General features: G+C 41.6%; 1 protein-coding gene across 4 annotated transcripts; it reads left to right on the top strand.

The window, feature by feature from the left end:
• The first annotated feature begins 41 nt into the window (after positions 1–41).
• On the top strand, positions 42–9,826 carry apbb1 (amyloid beta (A4) precursor protein-binding, family B, member 1 (Fe65)). Of its 4 annotated transcripts, none has more exons than XM_034604288.1 (15): positions 42–198; positions 806–1,470; positions 3,017–3,225; positions 3,309–3,368; positions 3,663–3,742; positions 3,845–3,911; positions 4,348–4,494; positions 4,887–5,014; positions 5,550–5,555; positions 5,729–5,843; positions 5,965–6,049; positions 6,132–6,212; positions 6,346–6,461; positions 6,774–6,950; positions 7,156–9,826. In XM_034604288.1, exons 2-15 carry the CDS (start codon positions 828–830, stop codon positions 7,309–7,311), a joined length of 2,070 nt encoding a protein of 689 aa, XP_034460179.1. In that variant the 5' UTR covers positions 42–198; positions 806–827; the 3' UTR covers positions 7,312–9,826. The 4 variants fall into 4 exon arrangements, with proteins under 4 accessions (XP_034460179.1, XP_034460178.1, XP_034460180.1 ...); XM_034604287.1 differs by having other exon boundaries at positions 46–198; positions 3,660–3,742; XM_034604289.1 differs by lacking the exon at positions 5,550–5,555 and having other exon boundaries at positions 46–198; positions 3,660–3,742.
• Positions 9,827–27,584: the final 17,758 nt, after the last annotated feature.

Genomic DNA, 27,584 nt, shown 5'->3' with positions numbered 1-27,584 from the left:
TCTTCGTTGCCTTGGTGAGTGGCAGCCGCTGCGGGCTCGGTCCGTGACGTGGATCAGTGACGCACGTTCGTCCTCCATCAGCAGCCGAGCCCACGGACAGAAAACACCCCGAACTCAGCCCCTCACGGTTCGTGGGAAATATGTAGCCAGCTCGCACGGGTCCGCACAGTTCGACATCAGGAGGTTTTAGCGCAGCTGGTAAGTCGCATGTTATCACCACAAGCTTCGTGAATCACAGTCGCCGCACTCGCTTTTTGGAGCTACCGTTAGCCTAGCCAAGATGACGGCGGCGGTGATGATGGCGGACGCTGCCCGTTATTTTCCAGCTGCTGCGGTGGCATCTGATACACATCACAGCATGTAAGCGTTTAGTTTGTCTTCAGAAACGGGTTTTTAATTTAGCCACCAGCCGACTGGATGTAAAATGACACGGCGAGCTAACGGTTAGCTCAGGGGCTAAAGAGAAAAAAATGTCGTGATGGCTAATGGAAAGTGAAGCTATTTGAAGTGCGTTTGGTGTTCGTGTGAAAAATCCAACAGTCGGTGTAACAGCGGTGATGGGTAACCCGGAATAGACGCGTGTCAAACTGACTTCCGTCTCTAGGTTGTTGGTGCTGCTTGCGGTCATCTTAACGTATATTTTAGCATCTATTCGTGATTGCTACTTAGCTAACAGCTAGCAATATAATCAGAATATATTCATAACATCACCGTGGTTCGTTTTCACAAACTCTGCTAAATATCTATTATTTATTGCTAGCTTGTCTGCTAACGGTAATGCTAACAAGTCTCTTCCTCCCAGCAGAGCAGCTACATGGAAAGTTACCATGGGCGGCCATGACGATGAAGAAATGCCATATGTTGTGAACAAGCAAAAGCAAGACGAGGAGCTGAAGAACAAGCTGAATGACAGCAGCCACTGGTGCGACCAGGAGTCCACCGGAAACAACGCCAAATGGGTGAAGGAAGGCCGGAACCAGCTGCGGAAGGTGGCGGAGAACCAGCAGGACCAGGACCACAACTGCAACATCAGCCAGAATGGGAACAAGGGCGAGTTCCCTCATCAGAACACCTCTCAGGAAGAACAGCAGGAAAACGAGGAGCAGACGAAATCTCCAAAAATCACAATGACCCCTGGTCTCAGTCAGGAGGAGTCCAAGATCATCCTCAATGAGCCGCTACTCATCGACACTCTGGAGTCCACAGAGGAGAAAGACAAGGAGAGGGAAGAGGACGGTAAAGACAAAGACAACAATTCAGAGGAAGATGAGGAGACATCAGGGGATACCAGTGGAGAGATAGTGGCAGAAGATCAGAGTGATGTGGAGTCTCAGAAGGAGGGCGGCGTTGTGGGGAGAAACGCCTGCCTCCTCTTCTCCAACATGAACGGGACACCGAGTGATGAAGAGACCAGCTGGCCCGCAGTGTCCCAGGATAACACGGCTGAGAGCACTCCCAATGGCAACAGAGGTAAACACCACATGGAGTTGATGATATGGTGTAACACCACATTCCAATACACAATGACACGTTTTGAGAAAAGAAGTTTTCAGTTCATACAGAAGGAAATTTCACTTATTCACAGGAAATAACAACATAACAGATTCTAGTATTTGATAACTGTACCACTGATTCTGCCTCGTAACAGACCATGTCAAAGAATTGCAGTTATAGAGAAGAGGGAAGAGAGGAAATTTAACAATGAGTTTAGATATTATTTTCTTTAGTTTCTATTTTGAGAAGGAAGGTGAGGGTGGAGGTCGGCTAGGGGTAAGGAGACATGAGGGAGAGAAGGGAACGTTAAGGGGGGAGAGGGTGGGAGATAGGAAGCAGGTGGAGAGGGGAAGGGAGGGGAAAGGGAGCTTCCGTTGCTCCGCCTGAGCTGAAAAACCAGCAGCCTTGATCAAAGCGTTGGCAACATCTTGCCGATCCAACGATCTTCTCGTCGAGTTGTTTCTTGTTCTCGTTTAGTTCTTTCTCCTCCTCCTCCATTTGTTAATTTTCCTTCTCCAGTTCTTTCTTTTGCTCAACTTGTTGTTTCTTGGTCTCATTAAGTTCCTTCTCCTCCTACTCGAGCAGTTGTTTCTTCTCCTCCATCTCTTTTAAATTCATAGCCCACATCTGTTCTTGCTTGTCGAGGTCTGCTTTCATGTCCTCTGCAATGCTGCTGAATCCTTCCAGAAATTACCTCTCTGATTTAACATTAGAGTGAATGGAGTAGCAGGGAACACTCCCTGATTTCACAGTGACATTTCTAAGAAGAGCAGTATAAGCTTAGGAAAACCTACACTGTGCTGTGGTTGTCTAACAAAGCTTTTCTGCAATCAAAGACAGTGATTGGAATACACACTTAATAAATACAAAGTGATTTCGGAGAGAAATTACCAAAAGTGTGTGTGGCACTGTGTTTAACATCTGCTTAAAGGGTTCTGACTTTCATTTGACTGAACTGTAGTGTGGTTCTCGGGTGTTAATGAGGCTTCAGAGGTCATCAGGATTAACCACAGCATGTGGACATGCTGCTATTCCTGAACAGGATTGATTAATGTGATTGCCCAATGAACATGTACCCTCTTGTGCACACCGGAGGGATAGGAGAGGGCAGGTGTTATGCCTAGTTCTGCCTGCCATGGATAGTTGGAACTGTATGGATGTTTTGAATGTTCACAACGTGGAAAGACTTCTCCTTGTGCTGCCGATGGCCAGTCCAACTGTGACAAACCAGTCGATGTTTGACAGTTCGAGGCAGATGGCCGCCCACATTGAGTCTGCTTCTGCTGGAGGTTTCTTCCAGTTCAGTTAATTAGAAAGTTTTTACCTCTACAGTCTTCGAAGTGTTTGCTCATCCTGGGAACTGTTGGGTTTCTCTATAATTTTTAAGGTCTCGACCGTACTATGTAAAATACCTTGAGATAATGTATGTTATGATTTGGCACTTTACAAATAATACAGATTTGTAACCACTCATTTAACATTTTCCCTTTCCTGTGCTTCTCTTTTGCTTTCTGCCTTCCAGATTCCTTTTGGGACTCGAGTGCTTTTGAGACAGACACAGACCTGCCCTCAGGATGGATGAGAGTGCGAGATACATCAGGCACTTACTACTGGCACATCCCCACAGGCACCACCCAGTGGGAGCCTCCTTCACCCCTGGGTAAAGTTGGTGATTCCATGATGTCATCCACTATGTCCCTGGAGACTACTACTCCCTGTGAGGAGCCTGAGGTGAGGTCTAACACTCCTTTAACTTGGCTGGAGACACAGACATGTGAAGCTCGAGGTAACGTTAACTTTGTTATATTTTGCAGGAATCATGGGCTCAACTCTCCAGCACAGATGAAGGAGCGGGTGAAGCAGAATTGTGGAAGGTACATCTTGGAAAACATTAAATTTAGTCCAGACAAATTATTCAGTATTGGGACATATTGTCATATTTTGGTGTCTACAAAAACAATTTAGGAATAGTTTTTGAACATTTTTACCAAGCGTTCTACTTCTCATGGCATAATTTTTTTCATTTGTTGAGTATTTCAAGATGTCAGTCACCATCTTTGTATTAAAACTATTTGTTAACCAACTGTCGGCCTGACGAGTTTACATCTTGTAGCTACAAAACGTTGAGCAAAGTTAAAGTCTGTTTTTCTAATCTGTGACTTTAGGAGGAGGAGGGAGAAGTTGCATCTGATCAAAGTCTGAAGGAGTTTGAAGGGGCAACTCTACGCTATGCATCCATCAATCTCAAGTATGTGTCGTGAAAGCAGTTTAATTCATTAGTAGGTGGTATTTAACATCCTGTGCTTTTCTGATTCTCCTTCTGTTGGACTCTTTTCTTTTGTTATTATAGCTACAATTGCTCCCAGTCTGAGGAAGATGAGAAGCTCACTCCACTCTCCACAGACCTAGAAACTAAGGTAAATCAGTGTTTGATGTTGGATTTCCTGAACATGATGAAAGTAAACATTGTCTCATAACCAGATTTAGTTTTAGTAATAGTTCTGCTGCTGTTTATCTCAACCACAAGACTGGCATCAGGTCTGGAGTTTGTCTTCACAGGGCTGCACAATGGCTCTAAACGGCTCCAGAATATTCAGGAGATTACAATGTAATTGCAGTTGGTATTTATAGTTTCTAGGGAGGCCAAATATTTTTTCCCCTACATGTTTTAGATGAGCAATTTTTCATTATTATCAACATTATTGCTTTATTCAATTCAACTTAAGACACCGAGGTCCATATCTATCTATATTGTTTCAGTGTTTCCAGAAACAAGATTTCTATTGCTATGTTCTTCACTTTCCCTGCACCGTCCTGTTTTGTACTAATGTCTTGTGTATCTGCACTTTTCAGTGTTTTGCGGTGCGTTCGTTGGGCTGGGTGGAGATGTCTGAGGAGGACATGGCACCGGGCAAGAGTAGCGTGGCTGTCAACAACTGCATCAGGCAGCTGTCTTATCACAAACACAACCTTCATGACACTGCTGGTATCTGGGGAGAGGTGAGGGGATTTTGCTGACACGCTTGAACAGCCTGCTTTAATGTAGATGCATTTATATGCACTTGTTTAACACTCATGATTAGTAGTACACTGTCTAGACCAAAACGCACAGTCTCTCTGAGGGTTGCTGCTTATTGTCTGATATTGCCATCTAGCATTTAAGTATTTTAGTTAAGAAGGACTGATCCAGTTACTTAAGCCAGCTTTTTGTATATTTACAATGTGAAAACTACTAAATATCTATGTGATACTACTGTATAAATACTAAATAGCTATGTGAAAATAGTGAGTACTAATGCCTGTATAGAAAAGCAGCCCACAGATCTCATTACTGAAGGGTGAAATATTATGATGCTAGGCTGCTCGTATTGAGAGTGTGTGTGTTGTGACAGGGTAAGGACATGTTGATGGTCCTGGAGAATGACACCATGAACTTGATCGACCCACTGGGACAGACTCTGCTTCATGCTCAGCCGATCGGCAGCATCCGTGTCTGGGGTGTGGGCAGAGACAACGGCAGGTCAGTAACCATTATGTTCATTGTAGGGCCCAAAAACAATGGAAGATCTGTACAGTTTATTTACTGAACTATAAAAAACTGCTTTAAGCACAACATGCTTCAAAAATACTCATTCATCATTGATTAGTTGTATTTCAGTTGAGGTAGTTCTTCTTCAACTCTCTCTGACTTTAACTTTAACTGACAGGATCTTTCTTATAATTTGTGCATTAAGATACATTTTTACCTTTTTAATCGAAATGACACTTGTTTCATATTCTCCCTGATGGTGTGTGAGGACACAGCTTTTCTCATTATTTTTGAATTAAATGCCATTAAACAGTTGAGTCTGCATTTAGATTATTATTTAACATAATGTACGCACTCCGCTTGTCGTGACTCAGTGTCGTGGCGATCACATCCTACTCTTTTTATTGCACTCTGCTTCCCTCTGCTGAACAGTTATGAACATTACACACAAAAATAACATCCTGATTTGTACTTTGGTCTAATGATCATGTTTTTTCTTTCATGCTGCGTTTTCCATCTCGAAAAGGGAAAGGTATACTTCACTGACTTCTGTCTGTTTTCAAATTGTCTTGTGAGGTTTTTTCTTGCCACAGTGTATGTGTCTTTGTTTTATGTGCACGTAAGCATATAGATTTGTATAGCTCACACATTTATGCTGTGTTAATAATTCAATATGTGAATGTGACCTTTTGCATCCACCTGCAGGGATTTTGCTTATGTGGCTCGGGACAACTTGACCCAAGTTCTGAAGTGTCATGTCTTCCGCTGTGACTCACCCGCCAAGAACATCGCCACCAGCCTCCATGAGATGTGCTCAAAGGTCCGCCGCTGCTGCATTTAATTTAGTTTCATGATTAAGTCAATACACTGGCTTCGCTTATAAGCAGCTATAGATTTCTGACATGAACTTCACGTGTTTTCCTCCCTTAATTAAACTTTAGATAATGTTGGAGAGAAAGGCAACCAGGCCAGGAGTTAGCAGACTCCACTCCGACCCAGATAAACCCATGGTTTTCCCAGTTGAAGGTAAAGTGTCTAAACTTTTTAAAGTAGTCAAAATTCAAAAGTGTGACAGCAGATCACTTAATGCTTCCTCCTTTCTCAACAGAGTTTCCGGCTCCAAAAAATGAACTCTTCCAGCGCTTCCATGTTTATTATCTTGGTTGTGAGAATGTGGCGAAGCCAGTCGGTAAGAAAACACTTTGAAACATGTAATGGTTTGTGTTCATTCTTCAGCTGCTTAGAAATGTTGAGAATATTTTGTCTTCATGATTATGTGAGCTGGAGTAATGCAATGTGTGTGTGTGTCTTTTCTTTCTCAGGTGTGGAAATAATCAATGACGCGATAGAGGCAGCAGTGAATGGCAAAGATAAAAATGATTGGACTCCTGTCTCTGTGGATGTTGCACCAGCCACCATCACAATACTTTCAAAACAGGTAACAGACAACAAATTCAACACGAGGAGTCGGATGATTTAAATCTGGACTAAAATTTCATTAATATGTACCTCAACACAGATGTCCACATGTATCAATGTAAAATGTAAGATTCGATTCAACATGCTCCTTTTCTTGTCTCACTCTTAACTTGAGTTCTCAAACTACAAATGTGACATTAAAACAGACAAAATTTGAGTTTCATAAATGCTTTGTTATATCGGCTTTTGATAAATGTTTGTCGTTGTCATTGTTCTCTCCCAAAGTATTTTAAGTACACTCTTAAGTTATTTTACTGTGTCATTTATCCAGGATGACGAAGTTCTGTCAGAGAACCGGGTGCGTTTCCTGTCTTTCATGGGAGTTGGGAAGGACGTCCACACTTTTGCTTTCATCATGGCGGAAGGTCCACGAGATTTTGCCTGTCACATGTTTTGGTGCGAGCCCAACGCTGCCAGTCTGAGTGAGGCTGTCCAGGCTGCGTGCATGGTGAGTTGTAAACAGATACACATGAGATGAAAGCCCGAAAGATGGAGAGATGAGAGGAAGAGATGCTTTATTGTTTGTTCTTTCTCAAAGTCAAAAGCTATTCCAGCACAAATATGAATCACAGTTGTTTACATGTTTACTCCAGTGTTTAGTCTAGTGTCTTGAATACACCATTTATACTGTGTGTGTCTTCCTCTTTTTAAAGCTTCGCTACCAGAAGTGTTTGGATGCACGTCCGCCCAGCCTCGCCTCCTGCCTGCCCACTCCTCCTGCTGACTCTGTGGCTCGACGTGTCAAGAAAGGGGTGCAGAGTCTGCTGGGCAGCTTTAAGAGCTACAGGTCAGGCTCTCAATCCCCCTGAGTCGGAGTGAAGACGATGCAAGCTCCATTACACACAGGGTCCATCACCACAACCCCGTTTCACTCTCACATCTCCTCCTCCTCCTCCTCCTCTCATCCTTCCGCCTTACAACCGTTTCACTCATCTAGTCAGTAGTCTAGTCTGTGGAAGTAGTTTTCCGGGGGAAATGTGTGTCTGAAAAGATTGCATCTATTTGAATTTTAAGTTTAAACATCAATTTTATACTCATCTCCAAACAGATGAACTCCTGGTATCATTTTCTTTCTTTGCTGGGATTCTTTCTGTGAGTCTTAACTATTTTTGTGTTTTAACAGAAACAATGCTATGAATGTTGGATATGGATGTAATGTGTTTTACATGCCGACGCTAGAATTTGATTGGAAAAGAGGTCGTTAGATTCTCTCACAGAATTTGTCTCCTTCCCCTTTTCTCCTCAGTGCAATTATCATCTCTAACACTCCTCTTTTTCTACTGTCTAAAGAAGGTACTGTAATGCAGTCAGATGGTGTCGAGCATCTTAATATTGATAAAACATCTCTCCACCACCTTTTGGTTGTAAGAAATGCGCTGTAGGCGTCTCGGCAGTGTGCCACGTAGTTAAATGTCCCTGACCATCCCAAACAATGTATTTTAGTCTTCCAAAGAACTGTATGGTCATTTGTCACATAGTGAGCAACCACTGATTTGAGTGTAGTGTGTTCCTCATACATTCTGCATGAACATTTGCAAGTTCAGTGCTTGTGTGCAATAATCAGATGTTCCTGTATGGTGTGGTGATGCGGTGGCTGCCGTGTGATTATCTGTTCACATTCATGAGAGGCTGAATAGATGGAGTGCGATGGAACATCAGAGCCATGTTGAAAATCATTATCTGGTGATAGAAGTAATAGTAATAAGAAACACAAACTCTGGGTTTTCACACAGCCGCCAACAAACCACTGAATAGTACTGTAGTAACTCACCACAAGCTGCATGTATGGATAGCTTAGATTACTCGCTGCTTGCAGCAGTTTAGTGCTTAAGACCCATTAATGTATCCTGTAAATTCTTTCTCTGTGTTTCTGTACGGTTAAGAGGAGGCTGGAGTCGATGTGTTGTTTCGTGTTACATAGGCATGTCACTCTAGTTAGTGTCAGTGTATATCATAAGCTAGCAGTAGAGAGGTAGACTCCCTGTCCGTTCCCTCAGACTGAAAAGATGAGAGCAGGTCCATGTTTGTATTTACACTTTGTGTATATGGGAAACCCAGAGATCACGTCTCCAGTGGTTCACGTTTTATTTTCCCCATGGTCACAGTTTCACGCGCGTGGGCCCCAGCCCCTCCATTTAATGTATTTTTATTATTTCTACACACTACGATGTACACGGTTGAAGATGATTTTCACATTAGCCTGTTAGATTTACTTTTTATAAAGAACACACTAATTAGCTAAGATGTATTTTATCTTTGTGTCTGTCAGTGATCAATACTGTATGTAGCACAATAGTAATAGTCATATTAAAGATGCAGTTAGTAAGACTTCTCATTGGAAATATTGACCTGCAGGGCATCTGATTGGCCTCATTGTCTGAAACAATGGGAGATAACTTCCAAACAGAAACTAACCAACAAAAATAAGTCTACCAGTAAAATAAATGATGTGTTTAGGAATTACAAAGAAAATTTTAGAATAAATTAATGCCTTAATTAAATTACAACAAAATACAGCAAGAAAGGAATGTATAGACATGATAACAAATACATCTTTGTATTTAAACACTAAAATCAACTTCTATGAAACAGTAAGATTCTAATATAATTCTAATATGACCAATATATCGTGCTGAAGTGAGTTTATCTTTTTATTTTAAGTTTATTTTTTTATTCATTTGTCTAACCTGTTATATAGATGATTGTTTTGTTTTTTTTAACATTATCTAGAACTTTTGTTTTTCAAAAAGATTATTACTGATTGTAAAGTGTCCTCAAAAGTTAAACTAAAAACTTAACTGGGTGTGATACTGATGTGTAAAGTCTGTACACAAAATCTGTCTTTAAAAGTATAAACGGTAAATGACGCTTAGAGAATTGTGCTGAGACAAAGCTTTCCAAATATAAACCTGTCAGGGACTCTGCTCTGTTATTGTCTGACCTCGTCGCCCAGTTTTAAAAGCAGAGCGATGCTTCGTGACGACTGACCTCAAACGCTCAGTCAAAACGTCCTGTTAATGTTTTTAAGATTTCCAAGTTATCTCAAACCAACTCTTACCAACTGCTTCTTTATGTGTGTAAGATATAACACTAATGAAAACTACATTGACTCGTGTATAACTGCCTTGTCACTCATGTGTCACTTGGAATTATTGTGCTTTTACTCCTTCAAAGTTCTGCTGTGTCCAGTCAGTGGGAACACTATAAAGCCAGATGAGTTCAAAAAACATTAGCAGATTAATTTATTTCTGTTCATGTAAATTAGGTGTATAAAAATTGTATGTATATAAAAGTCACTGCACAATAAATGTGAACATATCATAACTGTTAATCTCGTGGTTGTGTCATATCTTGGCAGTTTTTCCCCCTTTTTTTTCAGGTTGCTCAGGTGAAGCCAAGTGGCTCTGAAGAGATTGCTTTCCAAAGGGCAGGTCTGAAAATGTCTCCTCTGGTTTGTGGTTGTTGAAGCACAGCCCCCCTTTTTTATTTTTTTATTTTTTTCATTTTCTATCAATGGCTTTATCTGTCGTTCCCAGCTTTTCCATTAAAATGTAAAAGAAGCCACACGCACAACCTGTCTGGCTCTTTTGCATATGCATTAAACCTGCTGACACCAGTTTTACCATATGTATTGACAGACCAGCCGCACAATGCGTGAACAAAAAATGCAAAACACCCCCCCCTCCCTCCCTTTCCTCCCCCAAAGTCATCTGCTCACTTCATATCGGCAGCGTTGCCCCCACCTGGTGAGTTCAAAGGATGGGCAGGGCTGGTTATTGTTATCCTAAGAGATGGCTTTGGAGATGAAAGGTGCACATCAAGTGGAACCCACCGCAGCCACAGACTGGTAATAATGGCCTCCACCATCTCCACATGAATATTGGGAATGCCACACCAGCAGGGAACCCCCCCCCCAAACAGTCGGACAGATCAAGACTCCAGCTTCCTTTTGAAGAAATAAGGACGGGGACCCCCAGTGGTAGGTGACTTGTTTGGCTTCTGTTTGTATAGATTAAACAAATCAAAGTCCACAGTCACACTCTGTCCTGTTGCATCATGTATTTTACTTACAACAGGTGTATTTCTTTTTATTAGAAATATCTCTGCTGCTTTGATACCCTGGAAATATTGCTGTGATTCACGCCACAGGAGTCAACTTGGACAGTGTTTGTTTACCTGTGTATTGATGGATTATAGCTCATGTTTACACACAGTTGCCAGTAACACAAAGATAAAAGTAATGCAGTCTAATACAACAACCCTGTAATAAATGGAGCCTTTGTTAGGGCTGTAACACAAACTGGTTTGATGCCTTTAAGCATTTAATGCAATTTTCCTAACAAGCCATTAGCATTTTCCCCGTAGCCACTAGTAAGGCTGTGTGGACGTATCCATGCTACATACAAATGCTAACCAGGCCCCCGAGTACGTAGTGTAGTTCACAGGGGAAAATTGCCCAAAGAAAAGCATCTTCAAAACAATACTACAGTGTTCATACTAAACAAATGTGTTTTGAGACTGATGTTGATGTTGTACCACAATATAAATATATATCAGTGGTTGATGGTGATGAAACAGTCACAGAAATTATTGGGAAAATGTGCTGCTCTGTCTTTATTGGATTTATTTGCCAGTGGCATTCTGATGTCACAGTTTGAAGATCTGTGTTGATTTGTTGTATACTAACTCCAAAATCAGTATAGTATAGCATAGTATTTATATGTACAGTATTTAAAAGAAGATGGGCTACAGCTTGAGTATTTCAATGTATCAGGCTTTTGTATTGTGTTTTGTCACCACCACCAACTAGGGAGTCATGTTTTCTGTCTGTTTATTTTTGAATCAGCAGGATCACGCAAAATCTACTGAAAAGATTTCCTCAAAACTTCATTGAAGGATGTGACTTGGGCCTTGAGAGAACTCGTTAAAATGTGCTGTGGGTCCGGATCAAGGGACAGATCCAACATTTTGTATTATAATTTAGTTATTTAGTTTAGTGTTTTTAAAAAAAAAATCTGACATATTTAGGGGACTGATATCTATGAGTGTGTGTAACTTGCTGCAGATTGATTGAATATAAGGAGACTGTTGGGCCTTGGTGGAGCTATATATGCTCAACTGAGTGTCATTAGTTAACTGCTATTGTAGAGAGCTGTGTATTTAACTTCATGGGCATTTTGAGGTGTTGTTTTATACTGAACAGTGTTTCGAATAATTAGTTCACCTCTTTCATGTCAATTGCAGGAGACAAACAACTCAGACAAAAAAACAAAGATTACAACCTTCCTGAGAGTGATTCATTGCAGGGCTGCAGAAGTCGACTGTATCAGTTAGTATATGAATACCTTTATCTAGCTTTATAGTCTGTGTAATTCATTCTTTGACTGTGAATTCGTTATACAAAGACCATGCAGTAGTTCAGGCTTGTATAAATTACATTATGAATGTTTGCATGCTCCTCTGAACCCAGCTCCCTGTGTTCCCTCTGTGTTCTGCTGCTTGTTGGGTTGCAGTGTATCTCTGAAGCCGGATATATTCACTCCGTATTTGCCGGGTGTCAATCACAATTTACATAGGTCGTCCCATGAAGAAACTAATCCCAATTATAATTATTCCTATAGACTAATTATGCATGTGGCATTTGTTTAATGGAGATTTATTTGGAGTAATGGAAGTGTAGTCTTGTGGAACATTGCATTTCCTCTCAGTGTGGAGGAGCGGACTTGTGTCTCCTCCGCTGGCCTCTTCTATATAATCAGCCATCTCAGGCAAGACAAAGGGAGACGCTGCGAGCTCCAACCTGGCAGGAGAGCGATGATGGAAACCGCTGTAGGGCCCGAGCTTCTTTCTGACTCATTCATATTGTGCGAGGATTCTCATATCCTCCGCTGCCTTTATTTCAACTGTGCTAACCAACTGTGATTTCTGCTGCTTCTTTTTTGTTTCGCCCGCTCCTGGGTTCTGCAGAGATCTGTGCTACTTGGTAATCAGGGCCGACACCACAGTGTGCTGAGCTTTGGTCAGGGCCACAGCAAATCAAACACAGCCACAGGAGATGTGTGAAGACACGGAGTTGGATTATCTACAAAGAAAAAGTAGATGAGAGAGTAATGCTTTTTATGCTGCCACTACAGGGACCGTCAGAAGAAACAAACCCTGCTCGCACAGTCCCATAAAAATGGATAATAATGTGAGGCACATTTAAAAAAAACATGGAATGGCAGGTGATGGAGAATGAACGACGCACAACACAGATGCAGGACACAAATGCTGCTGCGGTTTCTATTAATGCTCTGGGCCATTCATTTGGGGATTAAGCGGCCTAATCTCAAAATGTTCAGTAATTCATTCTCTCCCAAATAACACAGTGATTGCTTTGCCAGTGGGAGCCGGGAGCAGCCCACCAGTGTCGGGATGATCGTTTGGCCAGCGGTGCTCCAGTGGTTCCAGCAGCTCAGCGGTGGTTCAGTAACAGTTCACTACACAGACCAATCTAACAAGAAGCACTGACTCGGCCGCACTGTGGCACGGAGCGTGTGATGATGCGTGACGGCGACAATCCAGACCATAATCTCAACCAATGTGTAAGCACCCAAAACACATCTTGTATTTTAAGACGGGTTCATTGTACATTTTTACATATGAAGCTGTGCACAGTTTAAAAAACAACAGTGGAGAAATAAGTATTTACTGTATTAAACATGTGTTCATTCATATTTAATCCGTAAACAGCTATTTTAATGCTGTAGCTGTTTGTAACAGAACTGGTTTCAACAGTTTTTTTATTTGGTTGTTGAATCTATAACGAAATACAATTTTTTTTTAAATTGTATCATGTTTGTTCTGTATTTAATATTTCAATCTTTTAAAGTAACTGTCGCTGTAATATACTCCGAGTAGAGTATAGTGTAGTAAAACTACAAATATTTGACTTGACCTCATTTAAGTATCTCACATTGGAGTATTGATATTTAAATATTGACATTTATGTAAGTGTAAAGTGCCTCAACTCTGTAGTTAATGTCAATGTTCTTAGTTATAGTCCACCTCTAATCATTTCTCATTTATATTTGATCATATTTATATTTGTTTCATGGTAAAGTGATTAAAGTTGTTATTTGATTTATTGTAAGGAACAACAGGTCATCAAAGAGACACTTAAGAATATAATCCATCAACATAAACCATGAAAACCTGATTTTGACATTGTAATAAGAAATGGGGGAAAAAATTGTTTATAGAGGTTTTCCTTTTGCAGTTTTAGAATTAGGTTTTAGTTTATATTGAATTCTTGAGAGAGAGAGGATGCATTGTGGGCAAAAATGTCCCTGTTTGACAAAGTTGTCTTAACATGAATAATTTCAGTTCTTCCTAGACTTGTTTACAAGGAATACATGAGTGAAGTCACTGTCGAGATCTGGTGAGGACTCACCGACGAGTCCTTTCAGTGCAGGACAGATACAGTTTCCTCTCCTCACACCTTGGCCCTCTCTGTAAGTCTTTTCTATTACAATGTGTCAAATTCAATAATGGAGTAATTGCTGTGAGGAATCTTGTCACACTGGAAATAAGCGGTCTTTATATTTGGCGCACGACCATGTCACCGGACTCTCAAACCATTAGCGTTGAGTTGACGGACAGCGACCGATTCATATTCATGGAGTGTGATGATTGGGGTTCATCAGGCTGCAGCGCTCACTGAGCGGAGTTAGTGGAAAATGACATGTCTCATTACACCAGAGGATCAAACGCTCCTGAAGTGTTGCAGGGTTGTTACAGACTCAGTGTCTATAGAGGTAAGAATTAAACCATTTTGTGTTAATCCCTTAAATTCAAACTTTGACATTTTGGGGAATGCACTTCATACAGAGCGCTGAACGAGGAGATTGACGCGCTCCTATATGTCAAATATGTATCTACAGCAGCTGGTTAGCTCGGCTTATTTTAGCGTAAATAATAGAATCAGGAGGAAACTGCTAACCTGGATCTGTTTAAGGTTAAAAATGTGGCCGGAGGCACTTTTACATCTTGTTAATTAACATGAGGCATCTTGTTCCTTAAGTGTAAAATGAATGAACATGTTTATAATTCTACAGGCACAGTCACTGCATTAAGACAAAACTAAAACAAGTCTGTGCCCCCTACTGGTGGCCAGGAGATATGGCTCAAATTAAAATCACTGAAAATAAATAACGTACGTTTTTATTGTGTGACGATGTTATGGTAAAGGTTTGGTTGGATTTAGGCACGAAAACAACATTGTTTGTTTTTTTTGTTAAATTAAGTGCTTTTTCAAGGTTAAGGGACATTAACCTGTCATCGTGGTTTCAATAATAGATGCGTGGTTTATCAAACGATTATCGTCCTGGTGAAAAGACACAAAATTGATAAATTTGACGGGTTTTGCCGACCCATCCATCAGACCAATCAGAATTCTGTAGTGTAGCCTATGGTGTGTATTGTTAGTGTGTGACCTCTTGATGTGTACAAACAATAGAATCTTTAGAAGTGCTGCTATAGCCGTGGATAAAGCCAGGCTAACATTTTCACTTGTTTCCAGTCTTTGTGCTAAGCTAAGCGGCTGAGGTAGAAATCCTCCAATCTCAGCAATAAAGTGAATAAGCATATTTTCCTAAAGAAAATCTTTCCCTCTCTTCAGCCCTGTGTTGTTGCACTCGGTCTAAGACCATGCAGATAGAAAGCAGTCGTCTTGCAGGTGGGATGATTAACAGTGAGATTAATTTACTTGCAGACAAGCCTCCCAGAGAAGACAACAACCTGCAGCCTGTTCTCCTGCGAGTCCCTGCACAGGCCGCACCAATCCGACGGCCCAAACCCTCCCAAGGCAGTCTGCAGCAAATTGCATCATTACTTTGCAAATTTGTTCAAGCAATCAAGTCGATCTCACTTGGGGTACCAATCTGACAACAGGAATGATTAGAATCCTGGGTGGCTCGCCGCTTGTCACTTGGGACCGAGATGAGAGTGGAATTACAATGAGGCCTGAAATTGCGTGTTATTGTTACTTCCCTGTGTTCCCGTCCTCTTTTCTCCATCCGCCCTTCTCCCCATGACCACGTCTGTCACCTCCATTCTATCCGTCGGAGATATGCTAACAAGGTGTGACTGTTAGAGACAGAGTCAAAGGCTGATTGTCTAGAATGGGAGAGCAGAAATATCTCATGTGCCGCCTTTTATTACGAAGCAGACCTGCCGCCACTGGAGTGTAAAAACCTCAGATTTGCAAGATGAAATATGCAAAGTTTGAGTTGAAATGCAACGAAGGGTGAGAGTCGATGGCCTCTGACGTGGTAAAAGTGGACAGGAAGTGGTTTTAAAGAGAAATAAACGCTTCGACGCGTAATATTTTTGCAAGTGGAATTCAGAAAGAGAGCTTATTTGAGTTCCCGTTAGATTCGGACAAAATATGTTAAAAGGACCCCAGGACTCGTGGGGGAAACGCGGCGGGTCCCAGGCAGGCGGCTCCCCACTTGCTTCATATTTATCAGTTTCTCCTCACATGTTGCCTTGGAGGAGGAGGGTTAGGAGGGTGAAATGACCTGACAGGAGCTGAGGGGAGGAGAAGCCGGCTGTTGATTCTCATTTCACCGTTCCCATCTCCCACTAGGATTGTCTGAGACATAGATAAATACTGCCAGCACTGCGATTTATAAGCTGTGCAGCAGACACAATTTCACCCATTACCTGACTGACTGGAGAGTCCAGCACGCCTCATTCTCCTGCATACAGAGCGCTCTGGTTCCAGCTGCTTTTCCTTTTATAAGGCCGGGTAGTGAGATATTAGCCGGTGAGTCATCTGCTGTCAACACAGTAGAATGGAGATGAATGAAATAGTTTTTTTTATTATTTGGGTGAAATGACCCTTTAACGTCCAGATCGTGCCATGTTCCTCTTCTGTCCTTTTTTAAAAACATGTCACCAGAGACGAGCTGTTAACTGTTCTATTTTTAATGATGTGTATTGATTCTAAATAGATTTTGTGGTTGAATCTTTAAATGCACACGTCTGCCGCTACGTTTTTAATCACTGGATAAAAAAACATCATCATTGAGCGATGTCACCATCACCTTAAAGGATAAATCCAGCTGTGTCCTTATGAAACAGACAAATAAAAGGTGAACATTACATTTCTTAGAGTAACACCTAATAAAGAATGTAGAAGTTGCTACTATGGTTGAAGATTTAGGGAGAAATAGTATATTAGTATAATTAAACATGAGGTATATGGAGGTTTGATTATTTTCATTTCTGTTTAAGTCGATCAGATATGAAAATTCTGTCGGATTTGTGGAGTAAATGTGTATTGTTGTATGTTTTCTTCAGTTCTCTCCTTGTTTTGTGGGTTTTTGTTGTTGATGTGTTTAGTATATGCTGGGAAATCTAAATTATTAAGACTAATAAAACCAACAATGACCTGAAGTTAAAGATGACGCTGTTTATTTTCTCTGTACCAGAGGACATGTGTCTTCATTACCATGAACCTGGGGACTGTAGTTGATCCCACGTGCACCATCCTGTCGTCATAAGTAGTAGATAAAGCAGCAAATGCGTGTTCATCCACAACTGAAAATAGTCCCTGTAAAATCCCAAACTATTTACAGCTGTTAGAGTAACATTTTCTAAACAAACCTACAATACCCAGCGATTCAAGGAAATTACTTTTATTCTGCAAATGTGAAAGTTGATATTTTTGTGACCTGCTCACCAGATCACAGACAATGTCGATAAAATGAAAAGTGTCATGAAAAGAGTTAATAGGATTTCTTTATTTTGTCTTTCATTGAGATGTGTTGATAACAGAGACCTTTACTCTCTGTGAATGGCTTTGCCTCTAATGCTGGTTGTAAATTTCTGCTTCAGACAGCATCATATTAGTGACTTCTGCAGATAAGGGCTTCAATCTATCCAGTGAAGCAATAACAGAAACCACTCAGACACAGTTTTATTATCACTCAAATGACACCGTGAAGTGAAATTATCATTCATTTAAATCCTACTTGGTGAAATAAAGCTGGACGACGTTAGAAACACGTTGACCTCTCTTGTACTAAACGCAGCAAACATCTCTGTCGCACTTGAGGCCATTTTGCTTCCAGCAGTTTTAAATACCTCAAGCCTTCCTCCCCCGATCGCATTCAAAGTCAAATGACTCCTCCAAGGCCTGCCGGTAATATGGGTTAATTGTTCTGGATGGCTGGATCACTTCCAAGCAGTTCATCCAATTTCCATTTAAATTGAGCCATCGGAGCGTGACTCGGGCGACGCTTGGCTCGCCACCGTGGCAGATATAGGCGACGCCGTGGCTGGGAGGCAGAGAGACCTGTTTACAGGTCACACCGCAGACTCTCGAGTGGCTCGCAGCAAATGGAATACGAGCACACACGCCATGCTGTTTCTCTCTATAGGGCTTTAAGAGGGAGAAGAGAATCGGCCTCGCGTCGTCAAACCAGTCAAGTGTACACACGTCGCTGGGTCGTCAGTCTTCTGTTGGCTGTGGCTCCTATTGTGACCTGAACAACACAGAGGGACACGGTGCTCCTGATTTATTTCTTTACCTTCTTCTCACCTTGTGTATCTTGTCTTTTCTTCTTCTGTTCAACTCTAAAAAGCCAAATTTATGGTCCAATGTGCCTTTTCATTTAGTCGCTGCCCCCTGCAGGGTCCACAACCCTTCACAAACCATTGGACGGACTCCATCAGCAGCACACCCCACTGTTCCTAATTCTCTTGTCGATTTCAGGATTCAGTTCCCTTGTCTCTCCAAACACGAGGACTGATTATGAGCTCTGATTGTTTCCTCCCCTGCTTTTTACTTCCATATCTTTATTTTTGTTTCACTGCGATTTAAAAATCAAGGCAGTGCATTTTATTTCGACAGCATGAATAAATCGTGTGTCATTACACGAGCCATGCTAATGATTACTAACATTAAAAAACAAACTTTCTTTAAATGTAGGAGAAAGAATTCATCCAAAAACTCCACAGGAATCTTTTGTTGCTTCACTTTCTCTCTATTTGAGCTTGAAGTCAACACCCCCCCCCCCCCCCCTGCCCGCCCGCTCGTTGATTGCACATTTCTGTGAGAGGAAGCGACGTCTGAAATGACAAATTTTCTCCGTGGAGTGACAGTTTAGTCCTCCACTTCCACTCTGAATTCTGATTTCTTTAAACGCTGCACATCATGTCGGTGTCGAGGGCTGTCGATAACATTTGGTGATGAACAACAAGAAAGAGGAGAAGCAGAACGCGGTGTTCCATGTGGTCGAGGGGTTATTATGGCTCTAGCGTTATGAGAGACCAATCAAGAGAAGCAGAGGAAGTGGGAGTAAATGTGACACTTACAAGTGGATGATGTAATCAGCTTCTAATGACCAAAAAGGAGAAACACCAGAATACTTCTTCAAACACTTTTCCAACCAAACACACAAAAGAATGGCTCAATAATGTGCATTCCTCCGCCTAACTCGGCTTAACAGTTGCATTTAATTCTGTCAAGTGGCATCAAATTGCACAAACTCATAGAGATCAGTTCGATAAATACCAGATTTTTGTTTTCATCAAGATCCACAGATGATTCCCTGAGAAACTAAAAATGCAAAAATCATCCTATCTTGTGATGTTAAAGAAAAAGTTAATAAACTTCATGCATGTGTCCAGTTCAAAATATAATGGTGTCCTTCTTGGCCCATGTTCCATCCTTCCACTGAGTTTCGTGAAAATCTGTTCACGAGTTTTTGCATAATCCTGCTGATAAACCGACAGGAGCGAAACATAATCTTCTTGGTAATGATTTTAACCCTGTTTAATTTGCACCTTTCTTCCATTTCCAAACAAAGATGTGCGTCATCAAGAACCAAAATCTGTAACTTCATTTATCCAGATGTTGGAAGGTTTAGTAACGACTCCCACATGTTTATTTCTCCAAAACTCTAACACCCGTCTTTGTCCTTTTCAAATCATTTTGTCTGAAAGAAATTGGGTTCAAGGTTCAACTGAGAAAGTTTCAAATTACCGCCTCTCCCTCCTCGTAGCTCTGTGACTCGGAGGTAATGGGAATACATGAGCGGCACAAACAGTGGCCACATCTCAGCCGGCCCCCTGCTTCCCTCTGTCTCCACACATCACAGAGGCAGCGTCTGCGCTCGGCCGATCAGCCCGGACGGCCTGCATCAGTCATACTCCCGCGCGGCGCAACTTCTCATAAAACCCACACCATTCTGTATCATCGATTCGTTCCCTTCAAGAAATGAGCCCCATGTCACACGTATTGTTTCTAGATTGAAAAGGAGTTGGCCAACATCTGCTGTAAATCATAAACTCCCATTAACCGGAGGGATCCACTCTCCCCCCCCCCCCCCCTCTCATTCCCTCCGTGTCCCGGGTCAAACCATCGTCCTGGTTTCATCCTGAGGATATTTTCTGCAACCCAAGCAGCCCCTCCATCACTGTCTCCGCCATCAGAGGGAGGATTCTGCTCTGTGATCACAATGATGTCAGGTACAACATTAAAACGTTTATCCAAGCGGAGGGGCGGCGTGACCCCCGCGTGCTCGCCCTCTCAGGCAGGTCTGGATGGGGAAATGGAGGTCAGATAACGCACAAACACATATTATTCCGAGACATTAAATGAAAGTGGGAGGTCGGGAGGCAGAGTCAAATCCACAGGCTCATATTTGCAGTATTTCATTGTTTCGTGTTTTCTCTTTAATCGAGTTAAAGGGTCAGTTCACCCAAACAAACAAAGAACCCCCACATCATGTCTTGTGTCTTTGGTGGAATCCAACCGTACAGTTTTATTTGCTGGGACTTGATTAGGTATAGAATATTAATTACTGAGTTTATTTCTTGGTCTGATTAAAGAACCATATTGAATGAGATAATTAGTGAGATTCTAGGGAATAAAGTAAAAAGTCAGAGGTCGGGCCTGAGTTACTTCGTCGGACGAAATTTGCTGAGATCCAGAAACGGCCAAAAAATATATTGAATTTACAGAAAAATGAAGTTGAAGTTATTTTAATGTGGAAAAATTATAAGCAAAATAATCACAGCGAACAATGTGGTGACCTACCCCCCCCACCACACAGCACACACAGGTTGACACACATGAGTTATCATCACCCATGTGACCCTATGTTGCCAATCACTGTGATCATAATAATAAATCATATATATGAAAATACAATCAACAATACCAGACCATCACAAATCCAATAATGAAACCACAAACAATTATTCCACCTGAATTTATTCATAGATCCTACAGTGCTATAGGTGCTGGTTTTGCACAAAGCTAAGCTATCTGTTTCCCCCTGTTTCCAGTGTTTGTGCTAAGCTAAGCTAACTGGCTTCAGGCTGAAGAGTTGTATCACCAAGAAAGTAAAAAAAAAAAAACACAATTCACAAAATATTGAAATATTCTTTTAAAATCCAAACCCTCAGCACAGCTCCACATCTTAACCAGAGGGTGGGAAAGTGTTTTCTTTTGTGATTTTGGTGAATTGACTCTTCAATAAAAAGCACTTACAGGTTCAGAGATGTGAACGTTAACCAGAGACACATTTTTAATTTATGTTCCATTTGTCTTTGTGCTGCTGTGCAGGCTCCGTCTCTTCCGGATGTATTTCTGTGTACGATTTCATTCACCTCTCGTCAGCCTGTGAAAGGCTCATTTTGAAGCAGGTCTACCACAGCAGCAGTTCCCCTTGAGCCGCCCTTGACTTGAACGCACTGAGCCCGAGGGCTGAGGGCTGAGGGCTGGGCTCCCCCCCCCAGGCTCCCCTCCCCCAAGGACACGCGGCAGGTTGCCCGCCTGTCTGCCTGCAATATTAAAAAAAGAAAGAAAAAAAAAGAATTGCGTGTCCAGATACTTCTATTGTTCTGAGCTCTGATCTTCACACAGGTTGCTAAAACAAAGCCCTCTTATTAATATTTATAGTCTCTCTGATGGGACGGGATCAATGGGGAGAGGAGAACGAGAAGAGAGAGCGTGGCTGAATAATCATCATCCATCTACTTCCAGGCCTCTCTCTCTCCATCCCTCTGAAGTGGGAGCGATGCTTTAGAGAGGAATTCAGTGTGTGAGCGGGAGATGGAAATTTGATGCGATAGGAGAAAAGAATGAGTTTGCACCCGAGTTTATTTTTGCCTCTCGAGTCGAGCTGGCTGCCACCTTGACGGGGATGTGATTCTAACAGTTTTCTATGCATTAAAAGCTGAATGTAACAGTAACGGTAATAGTTTCCCTGTTTGCCTTCGTAAGTGTAAGTGCGGCTCGTCCTTCTGTTCTGACATCTGTTTTAAAACCTCGGCGTATGTTCGCTTGTTCTGTTGACTTTCATTTGCCAGGATTTCGTCTCTTTTCCCAGCTGAAGATGTGCGAGTGCTAAGAGTGGATTTGTAACAGACCTCTGGTGTCTTCATTGGCAGAACCAGCATGGTGCATCTCCAAGAAGAAGAAAAAAACACGCCTGACAGTCTGCTCTGCGTCTTCGGTGGGTGGGCACGCTGCCCAGTGCTCAGTAAGCGAATTAGGTGGGCAGTGCGCCCAACGCTGCCCCTCTTGACTGACAGTGGCCCCGTCGAGCAGTCCTTAACTGCACAAGGAGGAAGTTATTAATCAGACATGTTTGCTTCTTCTAGCCTTTCCTGCACAGGAGGAGGACAAGGAGGAGGAAGAGGAGGAGGGACGGGGGAGGCCTGGCTTGGTGATGAATGCTCTCACTTCTACACATTTCAAAAGTACAGTTTATCCATGAGGAATGAAGCAGCTTGAACACGGGCTGAGGGGGAAATTGCCTTTTCCTTTGACCTGCAGCCAAGGGTGCCATGGCTGCCCTCGGAGGTGATGAATACGGTGCAAATTAGAGGAAGAGGCCTTTCAATCTCCAGTGCTTTGGCTTTTTTTCTTCCCCATTCTTACCTCTCCAAATTGTTTTCTGTCTCTTGCTCCACAGCCCCTTCTCTGCCTCTCTCATGTTTCCTTAATCTTTCTTTCCCTTTTCTCCCATTTTCATATATTCCCCACCTCCAGTCCCCCCGCCCCACCCACCACCATACAGCAGACTTCAGGGGTTGTGAGGGGTTGACAGTTTGAGGTCCAGGAGGTCGAGAGGGCAAGGGCAGCATTTGCAGATTGTGGAACAGAAAGCTGAGACAGCACGGCCTTCAGATGGGAACACACTGTGCAGCAGGAATCGTGAGGCCATGCAGAGTCACAACCTTGGGTCGTGAGCGGAGGATAAAAAAATCTACCCAAATCCATGGAGCCTGGACGAGGGCTCGCAGGCCCCGGTGCCCTGCGCGGTGTCGGCTCACTGGCATATGGTGTTTTTCTAAAGAATGGATTAGATGGAGCTCATCATGAAATATTGTGAAGACTAGTGGAGAGCAGCAAGTTAATGTTTTTTTACGCAACTAACGCAACATTTCATATGCAACTAAATGTTTGGTCCATTACTAAACATCTCTTTTTATATTATTCATTACTCGTAATCCAATATAGTGGATAAATACTAATTGTATCCTTCTTCTTGCTGCTGGTGAATTATGGATGTGTGTGATTCATAATGTAAAAGGCTCCAAATTGCAAATTACACCACAAACCCAAAGATTATGCAACGAGAAGCTGGTGGGACATGAATCTTTGAATCACACGTGAGAGGAATAACAACAGCGTCTAACATTAGACTGGAAGACTGATTTAAAAATACATGATTCCAACTTGATCTTTATTTGGAACGAGTCCTGTTGGATTAATTAATATCAACCTAAGAACGTCAAGATTTGGCTTTTTTTTTATTGCAAACACTTTTTGACACAGTTAAAATGATTCCAGATTCCAGTTATTCTTTAATATGTTACATTTACCGAAAGCTCCTTTAAGGCACATTCAAAAACTTTCCTCAACAGTTTTAATCGCCCACAGAGACTCTGCAGGTAAAACCTTACACAGAACTCTGTTTTAGATAAATGTCCAATTTCACATTTATATATAAATTAATACAATTGTGTGAAATACATCCGTCATTTTCTGTGCAGCCATAAATGTGAAGATTTCATTTTACAGACAGAGTGAAGTGTGACGTATTCTATTCTGGAATATGTATGCTGCATACAGAATACTGTGTGTGATGTTGTCAGACTGGGAAATGATGATGACTATGTTTCATCTAATTCTGAATCTAATCTGAAATGCTACCTGAGAAAAACACATTTTAATACACCTAATATTTGCTTAATAAAGCCATTTCAGTCAGTTACTTACAGTCGGGTGAAACACATAGAGACTTAAACATAAGATATACAAAATATAAGGAAGAAGATATATAATAATATAACATTTACAATAAAACTTTTATATTCAGGAACATCTAATAAACCATTTCCCCCTTAGTGTCAGTTTCTAATCATTTTTAACTGGATAGTCACCAGATTCCAGGGGTTGATGTCACGGAAGAGTGGTTTGGTGATGATTGAACTGAGAGGGAAGGAAGAAAGGGGAGGAAGAGTAGGAAGGAAGAAAGGGGAGGAAGAGTAGGGAGGAAGAAAGGGGAGGAAGAGAGGGGTGGAAGAGAGGGGGGGGGAGTGTGTCTCTGCTCTCTCTTGAATCTCAGTCTCCATCTGGGGGAGGTTTGCATCAGCTCGCTCTCTGTGAGATATTTTTGAGACACTGGCTCCAGCACCATCACACAACCCTGTGGATTTATGTATAAAAAAGTGGAAGGATTGATTGTTCCCTACATTCAGCTCCTGTCCATCACTGTCAGAAAGTTTGAAGAACCTGCATCATCAGCAGTGATTCTCAGACACAAGAATGGAGCCGTGACCCAACAGAAAAATACATCTTTACTGTTTAATCATCAATTTTTCCCTTTAAATCTAAGTTAAGTATAGCAGACATTCACATTTAAGGGCTAATTTCTAGGCCATATCGTGCAGGCCTAGTTGTAGGAATACAATCCATGTTTGTCAAGGTTTTCTGCTGATATCAGTCTCACACTTTCAAGGAAAGTTTTGAATAAGCCTCATTTAACCATTTATTAGTTAGAGGAAGAAAAAACTAAAATTGATATTGATAATGTTGAAGATAAAAACAAAATATAAGATTCAATGATACAAAGGAACATGCAAGTAGAGAAAGTAGAGTCATTCAAATAAAATAAAATGGAAATATGGAATTGAGCAAAGAACCAGAGTAAATTATAGTCAGAGATAAGTATATTGTGATCATGGTCGCTTTGACTTCTCTCATACATCTGCTGAGAAGAATCCACTTCTTAGTTCCTTTCACATGGAAACATTTATTTAAAGGTTATATTGTTCAACATTTAATATTTCTCCAAAGTTGCTAAAAGAGAAGAAATCTGGTTCTGGTTTTCAGCTCCTTTCTCCCATGTGAAGATTTCCATCAGCTTTGGATCGTGTCACAAGCATTAAACAGGCGCTTTCAATGTTGCTGCTGCAAGGAATTGTGGGACGGCATTATCTCCCTTTCCTTTTGTTAAGGATGGTGCAGTGTGTCCTTTGCGGAAGGAGATAAGATAGGAGGCATCGAGGCTCCTTTCCTTCTGCATTTAGAGAAGAACAGCAGCTCTTATCACCGAGAGACTTCCACCTCCACAGGTGTGTGCTGAGAATTTCAATTGGAAACCCAAGAATAGTCTGTGTGACCCTCACCAGCCGCCGTACACTGGAATTAGCCAGTAGCTGCTACTGTGTGTGTGTGTGAGACTGCACCACTCCTCTTATTTGACTGGTTTCTCATTGATTGTGGTATTTTCCAACAGCACAAGTGTAATTTTAGTAGATTATAAAACACAAAGCAGGTATAAATTGAAGGATTATTGTTGGAAACACATGAACCAGCAGCTGAATGGAGAAGTTTGTCTGCTCAGTGTCACAGAGGCCTGAGGAGACACTGACATCCAGACTCACACTGGCCTTCAAAAGTAAGTTGGACTTAATATATCATAAATACTGTCATCAGAGTTATTTTAACAGAGTTTAACAGACTCTTCATGTTTAGTTTCCATCAGTTTTCTCATCAGTTGTAAAGTGTGGGAGTTTTATTGGAACATTAAGCTCCTCTCTACTCTGAATGAGGTTTTATCATGGCTGTGGACGTCTCTGCTTCACCGAACATTGCTTTGCTTCAAGTGTTTGTTCTGCTCAACTCTGCAAATGAGGGTTGAACACGATCCCAAACTGTTTGGGGTAAATATTTTGTCATATTCTGAAGCTGAAAAGGCCTTGAAAGCTTTAAATCTTATAAAAAGAAGGGTTTGAAGCCTTGTGTTAGGATTGGCTGAAAGACTATTTTTGCATTATTGTTTTCCTCCTTCAAAAGTGCTGCTCTCTTTTTAGTTTAGTTTCAAATTTGTCTCCCATGCTCTTCATCATGATTCGCAAACCTGCACATTTGGGTTCAAACCCGAACTCTGAAACAATAGAGTGCAGTAGGAATACGTGCAGCAGGTCGGCAAAGGTTCAAAATAAAGATTTGTCATTTCAAAACTCAAATGTACCAGATTTCAAACCTGGAAAACAAATTTGAAACTGCGAATGAAAAGAGTGCTGCAGTTTTGAAGAAGGAAAACTCATACACAAAACGCTTGAGGAGAACATTAAGCGAGTCTTCAAAACTCTCAATCATACAAAATCCTTTCTTGAAAATTGGATTTAAATCTTTAAAACTCAGAGTTTCAACTTTGGAAACTTTTTTCTTTCAGTTCCAGAATGTGTCATGATGTTTATCCCTTAAAACTCACCCTGAACTACAGAAATCACCTTTTGAATGTAATGCACATAAGCTCTGATAGTTCTTGACTGTTCATGAAGCCATAATCTTATTGTGTAATTATCAGAAAACCTTTGATTGATCATTGTTTGTTGTCCTGGAGGCAAACGGCTGCTTGTTCCGACACGTTTCCTGTTGAGTGACACCACCACTGTCTGTTTAGACGATGTCCAAATCTCCGAGGTGTCTTTTAACCCAGGAGAGCAGATCCACTCAGCTACAGACAGACGACACTGCCATTTTACACCATCATCAGTCTTCAGAGCCTGAACTGGGGGTGAACCAGCGGTAATGTTGGATTAATTGTCTCACAGAGCAGCTTCCACGCGGTCATCCCATAATGAGCGTTTGTCATGCTGGGATATTGTGAGGGGCAGTGGTTTTTATGTTATTCTCTAAGTACATCGGTGGCAGTGATGTACAGTCGCTCCTCTCCGCTGGGCCGCTGCCTCCCTCTCTGGGAAATGTCGCTCGTTTTCTGAATTGCATATGAATAAGTGGAGGGAGAGATTGGACGCTGATGATGATGATTTATAGTTAAAGCTGCAGTTGGGATTTTTCCGACACTGTGCACATACAGTGTTTGTGTTCCTCTCTTACAAAGCTACAACATGCACTCTGAATATACACTGTCTGTACTAGAGTGGGAATATTTTGGAAATCAGCTTCTTTCCTGATTGTGAGTTGTAGCTAATGTTACAACTCTTATATCTGTCTGGTAAATATGAGTAAAAGATTAACTTAGCCTTGTGTAAGGACCGGATACAGGACAATGGCTGGCCTAGTTTTATTTTAAGGAATAAAGTCCTGTCGAGATTGAATGAAGTTCCTGCTCCAGGTCACGAAATATTCCAGAATCCCCCGTACAACAACAATGAGTCAGTTATATTTTCACCCCATTCGTTCATGTGTCAGCAGGATTACACAAAAACTCCAGAAGGAATCGTGGGATGGATCAAGGAAGAACCGATTCAATTTGTATTTACTTTCTTTAACATAAGGGTTTTTTGGCCTTTTCCCCAGTTTTCCAAAGGGAATGATTCCTGGTTCCTGATGATTGAGGCGTTGGCAGAAGTATGCACTCTACTGAGTTTCGTTCTTGCTTTTGTATGGATTATTAAATGAGATACTCTATTGGTGAGCTTTAGAGGAACTGGTCAGTTAAGATTTATATATCTTTTTTATCTGGGGACAGAGCCAGGCAGCAGTCCCCCCCCCCCCCCCCCCCCCCCATTTCCAGTCTTTACGAGCAAACTGGCTGCTGAC

This window comes from Hippoglossus hippoglossus, chromosome 13 (assembly GCF_009819705.1).
Source record: "Hippoglossus hippoglossus isolate fHipHip1 chromosome 13, fHipHip1.pri, whole genome shotgun sequence".
NCBI lineage: Eukaryota > Metazoa > Chordata > Actinopteri > Pleuronectiformes > Pleuronectidae > Hippoglossus > Hippoglossus hippoglossus.
This window is presented reverse-complemented; position numbering and strand designations above follow the sequence as displayed.

What these genes read in the sequence shown, in the direction of transcription:
- apbb1 (XM_034604287.1), top strand. Translation starts at nt 828, where the DNA reads ATGGGCGGCCATGACGATGAAGAAATGCCATATGTTGTGAACAAGCAA. An exon ending in CTCCCTGTGAGGAGCCTGAG is followed by an intron (nt 3,226 to 3,308) that starts GTGAGGTCTAAC and finishes TATATTTTGCAG; the next exon opens with GAATCATGGGCTCAACTCTC. An exon ending in CTGCTGGTATCTGGGGAGAG is followed by an intron (nt 4,495 to 4,886) that starts GTGAGGGGATTT and finishes GTGTTGTGACAG; the next exon opens with GGTAAGGACATGTTGATGGT.